General features: G+C 39.9%; 1 protein-coding gene across 4 annotated transcripts in view; it reads left to right on the forward strand.

The window, feature by feature from the left end:
- Positions 1–21,447, forward strand: part of zdhhc14 (zinc finger DHHC-type palmitoyltransferase 14) — a 229,902-nt gene that overhangs the window by 185,082 nt on the left and 23,373 nt on the right. For all 4 annotated transcript variants that reach the window (XM_070889689.1, XM_070889692.1, XM_070889690.1 and 1 more), the window contains 4 exons: positions 540–588; positions 6,838–6,940; positions 10,078–10,187; positions 11,251–11,353. In XM_070889689.1, coding sequence (XP_070745790.1) covers positions 540–588; positions 6,838–6,940; positions 10,078–10,187; positions 11,251–11,353 — 365 coding nt within the window. The remainder of the gene's footprint in view (positions 1–539; positions 589–6,837; positions 6,941–10,077; positions 10,188–11,250; positions 11,354–21,447) is intronic.

Here is a 21,447-nt window from a genome sequence, read left to right on the forward strand (position 1 = left end):
AATTATTTAATGCTAAATGCTTTAGGTTTCAAGTTGAGTTCTTGAACTTGAGTCTGAAAAGTGGAGAAGAGGACTGAGAAATCCCCTAAATTAAGGGTGAACCCCAAACCCTGGCAGTCTGGCCCTAAAAGCTCAGACAACTCAGTCTATTTGTGCTTGCATTTCCTATTTGCTGGTTTGTCCTGTTGGGAAAGGGCTGCTTTTAATGCTCCGTTGTTGGATAAATCTTGCATCATAAAGTCAAGGTTGGTTCACATCGGCAACTTGAGATATATGTAGATTTATGAGATTTAAATGATGTTCCCGTGAAGACAAAAGATTGGATACATTTGCACTAAGCTGTAGTTTGTCTGAAAGGGCATCTGTTCCATAGAATAGAATATAGGATAGAACATGTGAGCTTGCTGATGTTTGTTGATTTTACTATAACGATTATACTTTGATAAAATAATCATAGACCTGTTGCCCTGAACTGAAGCTTAATGAATTAAGCTTTGATTTTGTTTTAACCTAACACATATTTTAACAATTTTATGTAGGATCTCAGAAGACGGGATTTCTAAATGCACTAAAGGACTGCCCTGCAAGATATCCTTTACTTGTTGCATTTGAAAAAAATCTTGAGGATTGACTGTTCTTTCGGAGAGTGTAGTGATGTTTGGTGCCAAGTACATTTCCCAATGAGATACTATTCAATTGATCAATGAATACTTCTGTTATTATTTTGTTTGCTGAACACTATCAAGTCTGAAGATGATAAACATTTAATTTATTCCTAATTTTTAAAACATTTATTCGTTCACGGAATGTGGACGGTGTTGGTAAGGCCGCCTTCTTGAACCGTTGCAGTTCTTGTGAAGGTACTCCCACAATGCTGACTTTGTCATAGCGTTTTTTTGTACAACTAAGTGGCTTGCTATGCCATTTCAGAGGGCAGTTAAGAGTCAACCACATTGCTGTGGGTCTGGAGTCACATATAGACCAGACCAGATCAGGATGGCAGATGTCCCTGTTTTTAAAACAATTTTCAATAAACTGTAAATCTCAGGTTCTTTTCATAGATGCACCCATGATGCACTAAATATAGATTTATTTTTTAGGGATAATATAGAGTTTTGTCCCTGTTGAAGGGCCTCATGTTTGCAATCATCTTTAACGCACAGACATTGGGCCAAATCTTGCTGGAGCGGGGAATGTCGCAGCGTGCGTCGTTGGTTAGACTTTTTCTGCACCCTGCAGCTCAATTTTGTTGCACCGTAACTTACTGGAAATGCAAGCTGACAATGGCATGGCCAGGGCATCTGGGACCTTGGTGAACGATGGGAGCAACAGTCCTTAACCAATAAGACAAGGATTGAGAAAGAAACCGAGGAATGGGAGAAGGAGGGTGATTTAGAGTCAAATTAGATACAAAAAGAGAAATAAAAAGAGGGAAAGATTGGACTATGAGAGAGAGGGAAAAAAAGACAGGAAAAGTTTTTTAAAAAATTAAAATTTGAAAGCTTTTAAATCTCTAAGAATATTTTACTACATGCAGAAAAGAGATTTAACTTTTTAAATAGTTTCCTTTGTGGGCCAGAGAGGTTGATTAGCATTGCATTAACAGTTACTACATGGTACTTAAGCTCTTAATCACTAGTCCTAACTTTCCGCGGCAAATTTACTGGGTAATTAATGTGTGAATCCAGCAAGTTCTTAAAAATAAAGGAGAAGTGAAATACCATTTTTCTGAAGCATGTGGCGTAAATCGACCAGCAAGTTCTGGAGATTTTTAACTCACGGATCTCTTATTCCCCTGAACTTGCTGGCTGATTTGCACATTAATAACGGTATGCATCGTTAACATGCTGTTATTTTTCCAGCATGATTCGGCACATCGTGATGGCAGAAGTAGCCTGGTTAGTAACGTCGAATATGCTAGCCAGTTCTTTTTCCAGTTAATGTAATTTTAGTCAGAAGCAACAGAGGATCTTTAAATAAATCTTTTAATGGAGTTGTCGAAGGTGATAATTTTAGGAAAAAATAAAATGACCAATGAAGTTAGGCTGCATTCTTGGGAATGTATGTTTTTAAAGCAGACTTATCACTCCTCCAAACAAAAAAATTCAACAATAATAGATATTTAAGATTAAAGTTTAAACCACTGATGAACTAACCCATAGGCCTTTCTAATAAGACCACTTTAATGGCAGTGAACGACTGTAGTCTGTGAAATTGTACCAGCAAAGACATTTTCAAACTAAACAGAACACAAATGAGCTCTGATGAAAATTTAAGATGGGCTGCTTACAGTTTTTTTTTCCATTTTGAAGTTTTCTCCAGCAGTGATGGTGATCCTTTTTTACTTCTTACTTTGAATTTTGAATTTTTTAGCGAATAGTATTTCACTAACTGAAGTACCTATTGTTAACTGCTATCAAAGGAGGAACTTTCCAAAGTGTAGAAGCTGTCTCTCAGCCTGCTTCAACATTATCGTATGGCCGTATTGGCCACTGCAAGATTAACATGCATTCCTCATTTCCAGCCTAATCCAGGCTTGTTTTTTCAGCTTGCATATACGTAAACTGCAGAGCCCACTGTTAACATTCAGAAATGGTAGTATGCAGATTTATTTTTAAGTAACCAAAACAGATTTTGCCCAGCGACTTTTCTGGCGTTGAAGGTCAGTTAAAAGTTTTCCAAATGCTGGGGCGCTGGTGCCGACTACCAGCATAAGAATTTTTGGTGCCATATATTCTGGCGCTGGTGGAAGCTAAAAAGCTATTTATGCGCCGTTTCGGGCCATTAAGGCCACTTTCCCCACAACGTTTTTTTTTTGAAACCGCACACAGACACATTAAATACCGTTTGAAATATTCTTACCTACACTTCAAGAAATCGGCACTGGCCCGCTCCTATCCCTGGCCGAAGGGCCTACATGGCTATTTTTATCAACTTAATGCAGTTTAAAAATAATTCAGTATAAATAAAACTTGCATTTAAGGCTCCTGCTTGGTTGAGAGAACTGCAGGCAGGCAAATTAAAGACAAATCTTCCCCACTCACCCTTTCCATTGAAGTTCCAACTGGATAAAAATTTACAAAGATACTCCAAAAATGCAGGATAGCCTTCTTGTAACAAACGGCAGCCAAAATCAACACATCAACAGGAGGCATCCTTCTGCAAACACCCAGGGCAGCCTTTTCCAACTCTTCTTCGCAGCCAACGCAACCCGCTGCTATCCCTGGCCGAAGGTCCTCCACAGATGCCCCGCTTCTATCCCAGGCCAAAGGTCCTCCACACAAGACAGTGCAACATGCTCCAAGCACATAGGAAAGCATCAGTGATTTATAATAAAGCCTGGACATTTAATTTTCTTTTTAAATTTTCCCCTTAAATTTTCCGTGTTTTAATAGTGTTGCAATGCTTAGGTTGACCTGAATAAACAATAATATATTTGATGGGATATTTAATTAGCGTAAAAATGTCTTTATACACTAGAATAGGGTCTGATCAACCTTATAAGTATGTTTAGTACCTTGTATTGAAGCTTACCTCCACTCTTGCCTTAGCCCACCAACTGAAACCATAATATGTGCCTTTTTCATGTCCCGAATCAACTATCGCAATGCTTTTCTAGATGGGCATGCATCCTCCACCTTCCTTAAACTTTAGCTCATCCAAAACTATGCTGCATACAGTCCCTCTGACCCATCACCCCTGTACTCACTGCCCTACATTGGCTCCTGGTCCAACACCTCCAATTTAAAATTCTCAGCCCTCTGTTTAAATTCCTTCATGACCTCTGCTGCACTAACACTCTAACCTCCTCCAGCCCTAAAATTCCCACCAGAACTCTACATTCTTTTCTCCCCTTGCCTCACCATTGGCAGCCGTGCCTTCAACCATCTAGGCCCCACATTTTGGAATTTACTCACTAAACCTCTCCGCCTCCCTCTCCTTCTTTAAGACCCTCCCAAACCCATCTCTTTGACCCTGATTTTGGTCACCCCTCCTAATAGCTCCTTTCTTGGCTGGTTGTCCCTTTTGGTCTGAGTACACTTGTGTGAAGCACCTTGAGACATTTTTCAATGTTAAAGGCATAATATAAAAGCTGGTTGCTGTTGTTCCTCCAGTGACTCAGTAGGCAGAAGTACTGCATGATATGCTCCTTAACAATAGGATTCCCGATCAGATGTTCTTACTGATTTCAGCATGTAAAATGGCCTCATTCCTTGTAACCTATAAGTTTAAATGAAACAGGGGCAGGTTCCAGTACTAAGCTGTTCATGGATCTAGACTTGTTCAGGGTCACTGATACATGCACCATGGTCCTGCGTTGTATGTATCAGTGACCCAGAACAAGTCAGGATCAATGAACACTGTAGTACTGGAACCTGCTCCTGTATCATTTAAACTTACAGGTTACAAGGAATGAGGCCATTTGACATGTTGAGTCCGTTACATTATCCAAAAATATTTTATAGTGCTGCATTAAAAAAATAATGTACAGGAGTCAAGTTAAAAGTCCAAAATAAATGTGTTAAACATTTGTATAGCACAGTTGTACATAGCTTAACATAACATATCTTTTAACTTTAATAACTTTAAAAAATGTTAGTAAGTTTCAAGTCAAACTTTTAAATGAACAACCAACCAAACAAACAAGCCATCTATCCTCCTTAGCACTGTGCGACACTTCTGCTTCAGTAGATGCTGCTACCCATGTGTGTGCCCGCTGCAGACTTCTACTTCCTCGCCCCCCGCCCTTCCACCCCAAGGTTTATTCTGTATTTTTTATGACACGGCGTTTCTTGTTGTTGGGTTACAATAGGGACAGAGCTTGCATGTGTCAATGTGGAAGGCCTGGGTTCCTCTTTGTAATCATCCTCAGCCTGTGGATCAACCCCTGATTTTGGTGTGGAATTTAAAACGTTCCTGGCAGCAATGACAGCCTGGGTGAGCCTCCCTATTGCTGCTACTACCTCTGTCATCTGTCCCGAAAGTCTTGCCACCTGTAATGACAGTCCTGAAATCTCTCCCCTCACCTCACCCATTCCTCCAGCCAGTGTTGCTACTTCATCTCTCAGTCCCGGTAATTCTACCTTCACCCCACCGAAGGTTTCCAGGAGCAATCGCAATTGTTGGATGTTCTCCCCACTCATCCTCACGAGATGGCCTATGTTCTCTGCATCCTGTGTTTCTGCATCAGCTCTCCCTTCCATCTTCCTTTGACATCTCACAGGTGTGGCTTGCTGCGACACACTGGGACCCGCAGCTTCAGACGGCACACCTAGAAATGTCCTGTCAGTTGATTCGCTCAGGAAAGGGCTTGGAATCCTCAAGGGGTTCACCATCTCCAAATCTAGGTTAATCATCTCATTGTCGAAGTCTTCATGCTGCCCTTCATTCTCCTGATGTAGTATATCTGGAATGGTGGTTTCCTGAACATGCTCTTCTACTTCAGGTGCACCTTCTGTCTCCTCCTGATGTGCAACATCTGCAAAACATAAGAGATGCCTAGTGAGCAGCATTGAGGAAGGAGAAGCGTAGGCAGCACATGCTGTACGTAATATTTAGCCAACCAGACTATGCAATTTGCAGGGCTTACCCTCTTGGAAAACTGGGCCCAGCTTCCGCGTTGATGGTTGATCTTCTCCTGTAAAATTGAATCATATACGCTATCCTCTGCTCCACGGCTGTTAGTTGCAGCCTACTTGCCAGACCTCCTCCAGTTTGTGACTGTTCTCGGTTGATCTGTGATGCCATCTTCTGCAAAAATGAAAATTTAACTTTTTAAGAGAGGGTCCTTCTGAACACACACACACACACATCACATTTACAGATGTTATTGCAGTGCATAAATATGAATATAATTTAAAAACATAAATAAATTAAAATTATTACTTAGTCACTGCTTGTCCAAGGTCCTGCCACTTCCTTTTGAGCTGTGCACCGGTTCTCAGGGTAATGGACATTGCATTGAACTCTACTGCGACCTAGTCCCAAACTTTTGCGAGGACAGAAAGTTTAAGTTTCTTTTTACCGAAGCTCCCCTTGTTTTCAAGAACCTGCCATTTGCTCTCAATTAAGTCTACCAGGGTCTCAATTTCTTCCGCGAGAAATCTCTTGGCCCGTACAGCTTCCCCTTCTCCGTCTCCGACTCTTCCCCTTTCACCTTCTCTGCGCCCTTCCCTTGTATCCATCTCTTGATAGAAGCTATATTTCCTACCTACTCACTTACTGATGCAATCCAATTCCTGTAAGAAAATGTTTCCCTTCCCTTTCAGCCCAATTGTTCTGATTTCAGCCAGAACAATTGGGCTGGAAGAGAAATATTTTCTTACAGGAATTGGATTGCATCAGTAAGTGAGTTAAGCTGGCTCCCATTATATGCAACCCTGAAGCTTGAGTGTTATTGGAAGAGTCATTGCAGCAAATGATCTGCCCACCCACCGGGTCAAAAAATGGAATAAAAAGTTTGATTTTTTTTTAGTGCAAGTTATATTAGTTACAAAGCTGCAACATAACTACTTATTTTTGGTAAATTTTATTTCGACAAGTCATAAATGGTATGTTTGTACAACAAACCTTTTGGCAGAAGGAGCTATAACTTAATGTTAAATGGCACTGTGGTGAAGTGTATTTTTCTTCATCGCCTTCCCCTGACATCATTCAAGTGTGACTTTAAACGGCTTTCCCCGACAGCACATCTAACATTTTGTGTATGCATTTTTAAGTTATTCCATAGTTTTTTTTTGAGACTGAGCCCTGCACATACACCAGGGTGAATTCCAGAACATACACATTTTGTTTCTTTCTCACTCGTATTTCATTGTCACTCCTTGACTCCATTACTGTGCTGGAGGCAGTTGTTTGTTTCTTCTCTGTTTGGTCAATCCTTGGTCTGTCCGGATTTCATACGTATCTGATCGGCTCAAATCAGACCACAAATGAAGATGTAAGTATTTTGGATTATTTCATACAAGAAACATGCATGCACTCTAATTTTCGTTCTTCGTACTTAGTAACATTTATCAGTTTCTATTGTACTCTGATAAACAAAATGACCAAGCAGTTTGTGATGTCTGCAGTATTTAGCTTGGTCAGCTGTAGCCACTATTTGCTTAACACATCTTGCATGAAAATTACTTTCAACTAATTTAATTACTAGTCTGATTTATCCAAAATTCCCCATATGGCGATCAATACAAAAAAACAGACCTGTACTTCAGCTGATAATGAAGGGGTTGGGGTACCAGCAATCACACTCAGTTATAATGTATGCAATGCATTGAAGGAGAATAAGGATAGCATTTTCCGTTGCAGAGTTGGGAAGTGATGACAGAAATTGAAAAGAAGAACTTCTCTAATTGGTCAGTGGGTTCCTGCTCTGTACTGTTGTTAGTCAGTGCCCTCTGGGGATACCGCAATGCCCTGGGGCAAGGAAGAGCAAAATGAGCCAGGGTTCCCACTCCCAGCCGTTTTACAGTTCTTTCCTGCATCCTTGGAGTCTGGCAACGGCATAAGTAGTTATAGCTATGAGGATGTCTCCTTGGTCACAAAGCTCACCAAAACTTACTGTCTAGCTTTAAACAGTGAGTTACTAGAATAAGGATTCATAAACCCTAGGATGATCACCAGCTTCAGGAGACATGTGGGGAAGGAAATGTAAAGAAGATTGTGAGTACTTCAATCTGTATGTAAATCATTAATTATTGTAGGTTTTAGAGTTACTAACATAAAATGGCTGATGTGCATTATGGGTAAATTAAGTTAGTGTTAGTGGATATACATAGTTTTCTGCACTGAGCACAGATTTCTATTGACACAGGAAGAGACATCTTTGACTATTTAGGCTGTGTGAGATAAGATAAGAAAGCAGTTACCCAAGCAAAAGTAACAATTTATAATTAATCATAACGCAAGCTAAAATCAAGATCATAGAAACATTTAAAATTCTGATGGGACTAGACAGGTTAGATGCAGGAAGAATGGGGGAGTCCAGAACCAAAGGTCACAGTCTAAGGATAAGGGTTAAGCCATTTAGGACCGAGATGAGGAGAAACTTCTTCACTGAGTTGTTAACCTGTGGAATTCTCTTCCACAGAGAGTTGTTGATGCCAGTTCGTTAGATATATTCAAGAGGGAGTTGGATATGGCTCTTACGGCTAAAGGGATCCAGGGGTATGGAGAGAAAGCAGGAAAGGGGTACTGAGGTGAATGATCAGCTATGATCTTATTGAATGGTGGTGCAGGCTCGAAGGGCCAAATGGCCTACTCCTGTACCTATTTTCTATGTTTCTAAGATCATCATCATAGGCAGTCCCTCGGAATCGAGGAAGACTTGCTTCCACTCCCAAAGTGAGTTCTTTGATTTCTGAACAGTCCGATACAAGAGCCACAGACCCTGTTACAAGTGGGACAGACATTCGTCGAGGGAAGGGGTGGGTGGGGCTGGTTTGCTGCGCGCTCCTTCCGCTGCCTGCGCTTGACCTCTTCACGCTCTTTGCGTCAAGAATGAATAATAGAATAGATCAGATTATAGCATGATTTTAGTACTATGAGAACTAACATAAAAGAAAGCTAACTATAGCTAAATAGAATGCTTACATGAGACTTTGATAATGAAAGGGTTAAAGTCAGATAATTGAAGTGCTGTCCTGGAAGACACACTCCAGCTATGGCCTAATGAAATGTGCTAAACCGAACAACCTTGAAGAGATGAGGGATGAGGCATACTGTCGAGTATAAATCTGGGCAAATTCGGTTTCTATAATTTTTTAGGCATGGTGCTATGGTTACATCTATTCTGTACCAAAAGTCGGTATGTTATGGAAGGGTGTATAAAAAGTGAAAATATACTGGTGTAAGGTCGTCTGCTTGAACTTACACATCAGAGTTCCATCCAGCAAGTTGCTACATGCAAGTAACGTGGTCGCACGGGACTTGCAATTTTACTGTGATTGATGTATCGATATAAGTTACAGTAGAGGGCAGAAAATCTGCTAATCTTATATTTCTTAATAGAGTATTAGAGTTGCTGACACCAGACTCTCAAAACTATTAATTAATAAGACAAGGTGTTAGGCAGAACCTGAACTAAAAAGTCAAGGCATTAGCTAGAATCCTAAAAGTATCAGTTGGTTTTCCAATAGTACAAAGGATTGCCACAGTGCTTCAAATTTGCATTTTCAGGCTAGCAGTTGTGTTGATTCTGCAGTTGTTTACTCAATCAATCATCATAGGCGATCTGTCCAACGAGGATGACTTGCTTCCACATGAGTTCACAGATGTTTCAATGAAGGACCTGATGTTCCAGTCCTGAACTCCAATTGAAGGGTGGACGATGCCTGTGTGTGGATTTTTTTAACGTGTGGTGACCGTTGCACATTAACCACCACACGGGCTTGACAGAGCTAGACCTTTATCCATTTTTAAGTTGGCTCTTCTGGTCCCCGTACCCTCATTCGCCACTCCTCCGCCACGATCTCTCGCCGCTCCTCCGCTGTACCAGGGCCCTGCCGATGCTTCTGCCCACACTCCAAATGGCGACCTGGATCCTGATGACATCGCCCACCTCAAAGCCGTCGCACATTTGTGTCGGCTTGCGCTGGAAGCTGCAGTAGCATGCTCCAGCTCTTATACTCCCGACCTGCGGTGGTGTCCTCTTGCAGGTCAGAGTGGCCCACAATGTTGCAGGGTCCTGGCGCTCCAGCTCTTATACTCCTGACCTGTGGTGGTGTCCTCTCGAAGGTCGGGGTGTTTACTATAACAGTTACAGCTGCAGTTTTGCATATGATTTCAAAGTACTAATGTTAATACTCTGTACTGGCCGATTCATCTGCTGTAAGACATTGTATAAACTGGTTTAACTTTGATATGGCAGAATCATTTTATAATAGGCAGCAATAGCTAATTTATTGATTAATTTAGAAGATCATTTTCCTGTGTTTATTAAATAATAAAACTACAGGGAACATAAAGTAAAAATGTTTGAAGCTTCTTTAAGTGATTTAAGTCCTAATTGGCGTTGAAAGTTAAATGTTTTGTTTATATCAACTACTGTTATGATTGATTTTGATTTTGATCTTGCAGATTAAAGGATCCTGGTCAAACAAAAGAAGCAAAGACAATTACAATCCATATAGCCACGGGAATATCTTCACAAATTGTTGTGCAGCTCTGTGTGGGCCATTACCACCAAGGTGGGAAATGATTGTGATGGCAATAAATCACTGTTCAGTGATTTTCTTCCACTTTTTCTTATCCTTTCTACACAAAAGAAATAGCTAGTTTATTAACCCTGTGTTTGATTTGGATAAAAGTTGAGTTTATACAAAGAATTAAAAAATCTTTGAATGAATTCAAAAACTGCAATTATATTTTCATATTTTGAATATATGCAATATTACACAAAGTACAGTAATTTTTAAGAATATGTATCACCTTTTTAAAAGCAATCAAATTGTTAATAACTTTAACTTTTGTGTGTGTGTGAACTAACGCACTGTATTTTTAAGTTCTTGTCTACTTTCTTAAACGGGTCTCTTCACAAGGTCCCAGTCAATGCCACTTCAAGACCAGCCAATAGGAGGTGCAAGAAAGAGGCTCAGGAATGCCTGATTTCCCCACCGCTCCCTATGGGGAATTGTCTGCCCTCTGTCTGATACTCTACCCCTACTCTCTTGGAAGCATAGCTGATATCAGGAATTTCATATTATGGCAAATTGCAGATATGAATCAAAAATTCCATCATTCAGTGACACCCATGAGATTAATCCTAAAAGGTGTATTTCTTTCTAAAAATCAAACTGATTTAAATAATAGTTTTAGTAATATCTTAAGGTTTTGTCCTTATGCTGACTTTTGGGGTTATTTTATCTTAAATGATTGTCAGTTATATTATCAGCATTGTTTCTTGATCTCATGTTAGGCAGCTAAACCAACATCAAGATTAGATTAAAACCAGAGTGCTTCAACTTAAATTGTCTCTATTAATTTATCTCAAACTGCCAGATTTAATATCACTTCCAGGTTAGTACTCTGATGATATCAGCATTCAGAGGTTGCTTTCAAAAAAGGCAACAGATAGACTGAAGGAAACAAAAGGAAATTACATTAAACTATAATTTTTTCTCATGTTTCAAAAGGCTAGTCAGATTATTTAAGTCTATAACATAACCATGACCAAAATCTTGTTAATCTTAGCCATAAGAAGACTTTTGTAGTCAATTACTAACTATACTTTTATATATTTTTTTTTATTAGCTTAATTGACCGAAGAGGACCGATCCAGTCAGATACACCACAGTCAGTTGCGCCACCAAATGGAATCACCACATATGGGGCCACACAATCTCAGAGCAACATGGTAGGATCCATACCATAGTGTTGCTCACTGAGACCCTGTTGCTGTTTATTTCCATTACCCTTCCATCTGTTTCAGTAGTACATGTCACCCATTCCAGAAAATCCAAGTCTAGTAAGAACAGCCATACCAAACCACTGTGACTAAAGAGGTGTCCTAAACACATGAACAAAAACTGATTGCTTCACAGAAATATGTCACATGCAGTTTGACTAAAGAATACTGAAGAATAGAGTGTGTGAATGTCATGGAGCCTTTCTAGTCACTCTGCTTGAGAGAATAAAAAAATATGGCCAAACATCAGCCAGTGCAGGCATATGAAGTATTAAACCATTTGCTACATTCAGGTTTAGGACAGTATGAGGTCAGCTTTCACCTGCATGAAACTCTTCTTTCCATTTAGAAGGAAGAATACTTACATCTATGGCTAAATACAATCTTGTGGGAGGGAAAGGAATATGAAATGCCATTTGCATCTTTTCCACAAGTGGCAGAACTACATGGATTCATAAATTTGAATTACAGGCCACTTATGCACCCAGATAAGATAAATGCCTCATTTCGGTGTTCCAAACCTTTCTAGTAGAGTGGTGGTGTAAATCATCAATGATTTAGATGAAGGAATTGAGTGTAATATCTCCAAGTTTGCAGATGACACTAAGCTGGGTGGCGGAGTGAGCTGTGAGGAGGATGCTAAGAGGCTGCAGGGTGACTTGGAAGGTTAGGTGAGTGGGCAAATGCATGGCAGATGCAGTATAATGTGGATAAATGTGAGGTTATCCACTTTGGCGGCAAAAACAGGAAGGCAGAATATTATCTGAATGGTGGCAGATTAGGAAAAGGGGGAGGTACAACGATACCTGGGTGTCATGGTACATCATTGAAAGTTGGCAAGCAAGTGCAGCAGGCGGTGAAGAAGGCAAATGCCATGTTGGCCTTCAAAGCTAGGGGATTTGAGTATCGGACAGGGAAACCTTGCAGCTGTATAGGGCCTTGGTGAGGCCTCAGCTGGAATATTGTGTTCAGTTTTGGTCTCCTAATCTGAGGAAGAACGTTCTTGCTATTGAGGGAGTGCAGCGAAGGTTCACCAGACTGATTCCCGGGATGGCAGGACTGACATATGAGGAGAGACTGGATCGACTGGGCCTGTATTCACTGGAGTTGAGAAGGATGAGAGGGGATCTCATAGAAACATATAAAATGCTGACCAGACTAGACAAGTTAGATGCAGGAAGAATGTTCCCGATGTTGGGGAAGTCCAGAACCAGGGGACACAGTCTAAGGATAAGGATAAGGGGTAAGCCATTTAGGACTGAGATGAGGAGAAACCTCTTCATTCAGAGAGTTGTTAACCTGTGGAATTCCCTACCGCAGAGAGTTGTTGATGCCAGTTCATTGGATATATTCAAGAGGGAGTTAGATATGGCCCTTACGGCTAAAGGGATCAAGGGGTATGGAGAGAAAGCAGGAAAGGGGTACTGAGGTGAATGATCAGCCATGATCTTATTGAATGGTGGTGCAGGCTCGAAGGGTCGAATGGCCTACTCCTGCACCCATTTTCTATGTTTCTATGAGCAATGTTACCTGTAATTGTTTTTGGGGCTGCTCGGTTCATTCAAAAGTCCACGCATGAGCAGTTTTTTTCAATTTAAAAGCTGGCTCACCGGCTGCACGGGACCTCTGGAGTGCTGCGTGGTTGCGCAGCTTAAAGAGAACATATGCTGCGGTACCTTATCAAAGGCCTGTTGGAAATCCAAGTATATTGCACCTACTTCATTACCCTTGTCTACTCTTTCTGTTACTACTTCAAAGAAATCAATAAGGTTGGTCAAGCATGGTCTTCCCTTTTGAAATTTGTGTTGACTATTATATTTTCAGTTTCTATTACATCATCACAGAATGGTACAGCGCGGAAGGAGGCCAATTGGCCCATCACACCTGTGGCGGCTCTTTGAAAGAACTATCCAATTAGTCCCACTTCCCTGCTCGTTCCCCATAGCCCTGCATTTATTTCCGTTTCAAGTACTTATCCAATTCCCTTTTGAAAGTTACTTTTGAATCTGCTTCCACCAAGCTTTCAGGCAGTGCATTCCAGATCGTAATAACTTGGCTGTGTAATTTTTTTTCCTCATCTCTCCTCTGGTTCTTTTGCAATGACCTTAAACTGTGATCTTTAGTTACCGACCCTTCTACCATGGAAAAAGTTTCCACTTCTTTACTCCATCTAAACCCTTCATGATTTTGAAAACCACTATTAAATCTCCCCTTAACTTTCTCTGTTCTAAGGAGAATAATCCCAGCTTCTCTAATCCCTCCACCTAACTGTAGTCCCTCATCCCTGGTACCATTCTAGTAAATCTCCACTGCACCCTCTCAAATTCTTGACATTCTTCTTAAAATGTCGTGCCAAGAATTGCCCACTATACTCCAGCTGAGACCTAACCAGTAATTTATAAATGTTTACCATAACCTCTTTGCTTTCGTAGTAAATTTAAAGCGCAGAATTCTGTATGATTTTTCAACTGCCTGGTCAACTTGTCTTGCCACCTTCAAAGATTTGTGTACGTACACCCCTAGGTTTCTCTCTTCCTGCACTCCCTCTAAAATTGTACTATTTAGTTTATATTGCCTTTGAGTTTATCTTTGAATAAAGATTCCATTATCTTTCCTACCACTGATGTTAAGCTATAAATCTATAGTTCCCTGGATTTGTTCTATTTCCTTTTTTAAATATAGGAATAACATTAGCTATCCTCCAGTCCTCTGGCACTATACCGTTTCCTAATGATTTTTGATAAATATTTAACAGTGCCTCTATTATCTCTTCCCTCGTGTTTTTTATTATGCGTAGATATAATCCATCCAGAGGGTTTATCCTCTCAAGTTTAACTAGTTTATGAATGATTTCCCCCTCACCCTCTTTCTATCTTAAATGTCTTGATACCTTTTTAGATCTCTTCTAATGTTAATGTCCCTGGTAAATACTAAGGCAAAATAATTATTCAATATTTCTGCCATTTTTCTGTCATTACCTGTGAGTTTATCTTGTGCATCCCTTAGTGGTCCTATCCCTATACTGATTTTCCTTTTGTTATTTATGTGTCTGTTGAATACTTTACTGTTTTTTTTATATTCCTTGATAATTACATTTTGTAACTCCTCTTTGCTTTCCTAATTGTTTTTGGACTTATTTAATAATCTTTTCATATTCCCTTTTGTCATCCTCTCTGTTGTTGCCTTTAGTGTATGTCTTTTTCTTTAGTTTCCATTTTACCCTTATCTCTATTCCTCCATGGTGTTTCATTATTGGCTAGTTTGTTCTTGTTTTTTAGCGGAATATATTTCTCCTGAACTCTCTTGATCACCATTTTAAATATTTCCCACTGCTGTTCTATCTGTTTTTCAATATTTTTTTCCAGTTTATCTACCCTAGTTCTATTGTCATTCCCTCAATCTATTACTTTGGCCTTTATTTTACTTATTTCTTTCGCAATTATTATTTTAAACCTTATTATATTGTAATTGCTATTGCATAGATGTTCCTCTATGTTAGCTTCCCTTCTCTGGTTCATTTCCCATTACTAGATCTAGCAGTTTCCTTCCACTATTAAGGTGGTCTGTAGTATACCACTATTAGGGTGATCGATCCCTTATCCTTTATCGCAATCCATATGGATTCTGTTTCTATATTAATGCTAGTTTTGTCCCTTTTTTGCACTGCCACTATGTTATCTCTAATTAGTACATCCACCCCACCCTCTTCGCTATCCTTTCTAAATTTGTTATACCCTGCAAAATTTAACTACTTGTCCTGTTTTTTTTATACAGCCATGTTTCAGTAATCCCTACTACATCTGGCTCCTCGCTCCGAATTATTGCCTCAGGTTCCCCTGTTTTGTTTCAGACGCTGTGCACATTGCTATACAGGCAATTTCTTTTGTTTATATTAACCATTCCTCTCACTTTATTTTTCACCGTCATTTTATATTTGCTCTTTAACTATATTTGTTCTCTGACCATTTATGTCGCCCTTATTCCTTACCTTGGTCTGATCTTTACTCTCATCTGCTATTTTATCTTCAGGCTTATGTTATTGCCACCAGATCCCTCCCCCCTTATTAGTTTAAAGTTCTATCCACACTTCTATTCATCCTTTCCGCTATAGCACCTGAGAAATTCCAAATTGGAATACCTGTTCTGGGTAATGACTTTCACCAGCGAGATCTCCAGTCTGTCCTATTTACAATTCAGAAGATTTTAGTACAATCATTTTTAAAGGTTGATATTATACTTTCATTTTATTTGCACATTACATTTATTTAACAAAACCTTGAACAATAGGAAACACCATAATCTGTTCTCAAAACATAAATCCTTTTTTAACCTGAGCACTGGCTTGTTGAAGGACTTTGTTAATGCGTATCACAGTAGCAGAACGGTTGCGTGCCTCATCTACTTTCTCTCGATGTGTGCCCCATTAGAATGTCATTTTGTCAGCCCTGCTTTATACCTTGGGGAGCAAAGAAGTCTTTTCAAATTGATTGCAAAGTTTTTTTTCAAACTAAAGTTTACCATGAATTCCTTTTTTCTACATGTGAGCAGATCTTACACAATTGTATTTGCAGAATTAGATCACGGCACTATGGTTTTGCTGCTCTGTTTAGAACAGCTATGTTTTGTTTCAGCTGGCATTGTGTCTCTGTCTTGCAACACTCTATCCAAGACTATTGCTGAATTCTATAACTAGGTACAAAGTTGTAGGCAGTGTTCAGTTAAAAGGCAAACTAAATCCAATTCGATGTTCAGGCAGCCATTGAACATGTTAAGGGTGTCTCGGTAGATGAATCAATATTCAGAGCCTAGAGTTCAATTTCAAACCTGACTGATACTGAACTCAATTTATGCGTTAGACAAATTTTAAGCCATTCATGGAATGGTGTGTTTAATCTCAGAAATGGAAAATAATCTCAGCAGGGAAGCTTTCTCTAAACCGAATATTATTTTGGCTAATATGGAGCAGCATTAATGTTGGCAGCAAAGTCTCCAGTCCAGACTGCCCACCCTACTAACTAAAGGAGAACAGATCGGAGGAAAATTGAGACAGAGGGAACAATTTATTTACAAAATATATATCTTATGGGGTTTTTTTTAGACACAAGAAATTTAGAATATACCAGGAAAGTAGAGAAATGAAGATGTTAATGGTGCAGTAAAATACTAGCATGTAAGAAAGAAAGAACTTGCATTTCACAACCTCAGAACATTCCAAAGCAGTTTACAGCCAACTAAGTATTTTTGTAGCGTCACCACTGTTGTAATGTAGGAGACGCAGAAGCTAATTTGTACACAAGAAGCTCCCACAAACAGCAATGTGATCATGACCAGATAATCTGTTTTAGTAGTGATGGTTGTATTGCAGGATATATGCTTTTTGCAACTTTTGGTTGACGAGTCTTCAGCTAAATATCTTCAGTTTTAACCATATTCAGTTCTACAAATAATTAGTATTTTGCTGGGCAGTTAGTTTAAAAACAAATTGTTATGTATGTTCATCAGTAGTTTCTCATAATTCTTCCAAGTATTGATCATTGAATTTAGAGACTAATATGGTATACCCTGTTAACCTTTGGCACCTTGGTTTCAGCCAACTAAATTTAAATTTGCTGTAGCTCGATTCACTTGTGTTGTAAATCAACCTTCACTATTAGTAGACTTTCCATTGGGGTTCACCCCATCGCCTGCGGTAATTTCAGTGTAAGATCGGTGGAAACTGGGTAAAACACGCAACAGGGTATCTGCCAAAGTTACAGAACGATATTTGAGGAACCCCCGTGGAAACTTTACCCCAATAAATCAAAAGGGAATCAAATCGTCTTGCTCTCCTTTTATGTGAAAATTTGATCTTATTGCCTCTGGCAATATAGGTTGCACTATGTCCGTGTTGACCGTAGCAAGTACATCATATAGAATCTGTACAGGTGGAACCACCCCTTGTCCAGAACCACCCCTTGTCTGGTACCGTTCCCAGCCACCGGATGGCGCATGCATAGAACTCCGCCATGAACAAATTGAAGTCCTTCCTTGCTGCCGACTCCCGCAATTGCTGGCTGACCCCGTGATCCACCATCCCTCCCACCATGATCTCTCTGCCACACTCCCAGCCCCAAGCCAGCCAGCCCCGTATATCCCCTTGCTCAGTACCTGTACCATCCAATTTAATGTGACCACCCCTCGTCTGGAAAAATCCCTTATCCAGAACAGGCCAGGTCCCCGAGGGTTCAGGATAAGGGAGGTTCAACCTGTACATCCATTTGTACAGGCAACTTAACCATTTGTGGGAGAGACATTTATTTTACTGCTATACCTATTGAGTTGTTAGAAAACTGAATAACAACTCTCCTATCACTAATTCAGCTTGCTCTGATACAACACAACCAGTATAAAACATTGTGTACTTGAATTGACAATGAGACATATGTAATCATACAACAGCTAACATGTTCATTGTCACCTTTTGCTTGATGCATACTGTATTTGTTGTCGTTTAGACCTTTTTGAAATAGATAAACAACCCTCAAATATGACTTGCGCAAGCTGATATTTAGAAACAAAATCTATTACAGTCCATCTTTTAGATCTTGTATTCCGAAACAGAAAGGCAAATTGAAACAGCTTTATACGAGGAAAAAATATGTAATAATATACTTTTACCACTCATCTCGGGGCACTCAGTTTTAGTACAGGTACAGTGTCTCAAATCCGGCAACCTCGGGACCAAGACCGTGCCAATTTTTGGATTTTTCCAGATTTCGGACAAGAAAATCAAGAGCGTGCGTATGCTACCGAGACGGACAAAGTACTAATGGTGGCGTGGGTCAGGTCAGGCCGAGTCAAGGGTCATTTGGCAAGGTTCGGACCGATCGCACATAGTGGCGAAGCCGATAACTAGTCCAGCCTGCCAGTTTTTGGACAATAATTCTGGATTTTATTTTACTGATTATCAAATGGGATTTTCTCAAAAATATCTGGTTTTTGGACAATTCCGATTTTCAGACAGCTGGATTTGAGACGTTGTACCTGTACAGCATTTGATGAGGTTATTGGACCTTTGTTCCCAATTTCTTCATGATATATTTTGAGCTATGTCATCAAATATTTGCAATAATGCAGATCTCATTACAGCGTCCCAAATGCTTGACTCCTGAAAACCATTGGGTATATTTTCCTTTACTCATTAATGTTTTCGAGCATGGCAGAATGAGTATGAAGCAGGAAATTTGCTTTTTTGTTCTGGTTTAAAACTAACAATAAGTGGGGCGGGGGCAGGCGGTGTACACGTTTTTAATGATGGATTGTGCATCATAAAGAAGCTCCTACAGTTCTCACCCCTTCTCTCCCAGGAACCAACAACAAGATGATTTGTTTTAGCATGTCATCTTAAGTGAGCAGCCAATTAGTTATCGTCCTATGCTCCTGCTTCCAAGAATTGCACAACATTATGTTAATAAGTTTGACTTGTCCCTCTAATGATACTATCAGGCGAAACTTTGCTAAAGTACCTTTTGATGCCTGAACAAGTGGACTTTCAACCAGTCATAAACAGATTTTTATTGAGTTGGCCTTGGTTGGGTGAAGAATTGTTGTTTTTAAAATCAATTTATTTTGTACCTTCAGTGTCTGGTTTTGTTAACCAAAATTTGTTTAGAGTGCCTTCAATGTTTGTACAACAATGTTAGGATGTTACCAAATGAATAGTTGGAAATGACTATATTTTTTTAAGCTATTATGAGCCAGCCATCTAAAGAACCACATACATTAATAGAAGACACTGAGAAGTTGTTCTATCCATGCTGGTGTTTTCCATTTGTAAATATTTTATTTAACATTGCCTTGATAATTTGACACATACAAATGGAATTCATGCCATCTTTCAGAACCAGCATTTCCCCTTCCCCCCCAGATGTGTTCTCTTTAGCCATGGGAAAGCTAATGTTCTTAATTGGAATGAGATAACCGTTAAACAGACTAGTAGCAGCCTATATCTGCAATAAAAAGATGGTATAAACTAATGGCATGAAATATACTTTTAAATTGCTACCACCTTCAGTATTTTTCTGTCCAGATAACAATACACTGTGGTTTTTAATTACTACACAGACCCGTGTACAGCCCATCATTACACATTTTAATTTCTGTTATCGATGATTTTTATCAAGCTGTAGACCACTTTCCATGTAAAAATGCATTTGAATTCTTTAACTATCAGTAGTGATTTTGCATCAAATTAAAAATCTTGCTAAATTATCTCAAATTTATTTTGAGTATATTTGACCTTAATTCCCAAAAACTTGATGGTTCCGTTTGTTTCTCCAATTCCACAATTTAATTGTGTGAGCAGTTTACAAAAGGCATTTTGCAGATATGTCTATATCTGTAACATATTAAACATCATAGACTTCCTGTTTACAGAACCTTACTTCCTTCTGTCATGTTTTTTGTCACACTTTCAACCTTTTTCTATCAATAAATTGCTATGTCCACATTTATAATAGAAACTGCCTCTCTCAGCTTGTCACGTTGTAATTAGTGTCTCAGTTTTGTGCCTCCCAGCTCCTCGTCCTGTATGCAGAGGACTATCTAATGCTCCTATCAACTCCACATCTCTGCTTCCCAAATTTCTGTAAATTTTGAGACTGTATTTAACTAAGTAATGTCAAATCAAAGTATTGTGCAAGTATGAATAAATATAGGACTGATTTACATGTGTGTACCCTGCTCCAATTATCTTCCCCATCTTCTAACCCCACTTCACCTGAAGACTACATAGGAACAGGAGTAGGCCATTTAGCTCCTTGAGCCTGTTCCGCCATTCAGTGAGATCATGGTTGATCTGTGACCTAACTCCATGGGCTCAATTTTCCCCAATGCCTTTTTTTGGTGTACTTGAGTTACGGCCATTTTTTTGGGCCCAACTATGGCAAAAAAAAACATCCAACTTTCCCCGTTTGAATTGTTGTTTTTTGGCACCCCATAGCCTGGCCTTTAGCTTTGGATCTGCGCGAAAAAGATCGGGTTGCCAGGATAACGAGGGATACGCTGCGGGCTGAGGCTGGAAAGTGAAACATAGAACACATTCTGGCCAGCTCACAGCAACCTGCACATTGCAGCAGCTTACCAGCATGAAATTATTAGAGTTTATGCCAAGTCTATCTCCACCTCCCCCCCGCTCCCCGCCCCAACTCCTGGAGTTGGTGCTGCTCCTAACCCTGGCCGATAGGTCTCCCTCCTCCCGGTGCTGCTGCTAACCCTGACCAAAAGGCCTCCCAGTGCTGGTGCCGGGTACTGCTGCTAACCCTGGCCGAAAGGACTCCCTCCCCTCCCGGTGCTGCGTACCACTCCTAACCCTGGCCAAAAGGCCTCTCCCCCTCTCTTTCCCTCTCTGCTGCTGCTGTCCCGGCCGTGGAACTGCATCTGCTGTGCTGATTCTTTTACCTGCGCCGATTTTATTAACTGCCCAGAAGGTTTTCCAGAGCGGTCACATACGCTTTCCTAAGTAAATTGGAGCTGGCCAAACTTGCTTAAATGGCCAACATTGGTGTGGGTGGTAGGTTACATCCCAGTGAGATTTTTTTTTTAAATCGTCGCCTAAAAAAATCCTACCTAAGTGAATTATGCTAGTGCAGAAACTTTGGGGAAACTTGGAGATTTTAACTTACTCAAAAATAACGGTGCACGCCAAAAAAACGGCGCAGATAATTGGGGAAAATTGAGCCCCATGTCCCTTAATACATATGGTGAACAAAAATCTATCAATCTCAGATTTAGAATTAACAATTGTCCACGCATCAATTTGCATGTACAAGTGTTTCCTGAGTTCACTCCTGAAAGGCCTGGCTCTAATTTTTAGAATATGTGGCAGATGGAATTTAATACAGAGAAGTGTGAGGTGATGCATTTTGGCAGAAGAGATAGGGAGAAGCAATGGCAATATAGACTTAATGGCACAGTTCTAAAGAGTGTGCAGGGACAGAAGGACCTGGGTATTCATGTGCATAGATCTTTGAAGGCGGCAGGACATATTGAAGAGTAGTTAGCAA

Source organism: Pristiophorus japonicus, chromosome 9, assembly GCF_044704955.1.
Source record: "Pristiophorus japonicus isolate sPriJap1 chromosome 9, sPriJap1.hap1, whole genome shotgun sequence".
NCBI classification, from domain to species: domain Eukaryota; kingdom Metazoa; phylum Chordata; class Chondrichthyes; family Pristiophoridae; genus Pristiophorus; species Pristiophorus japonicus.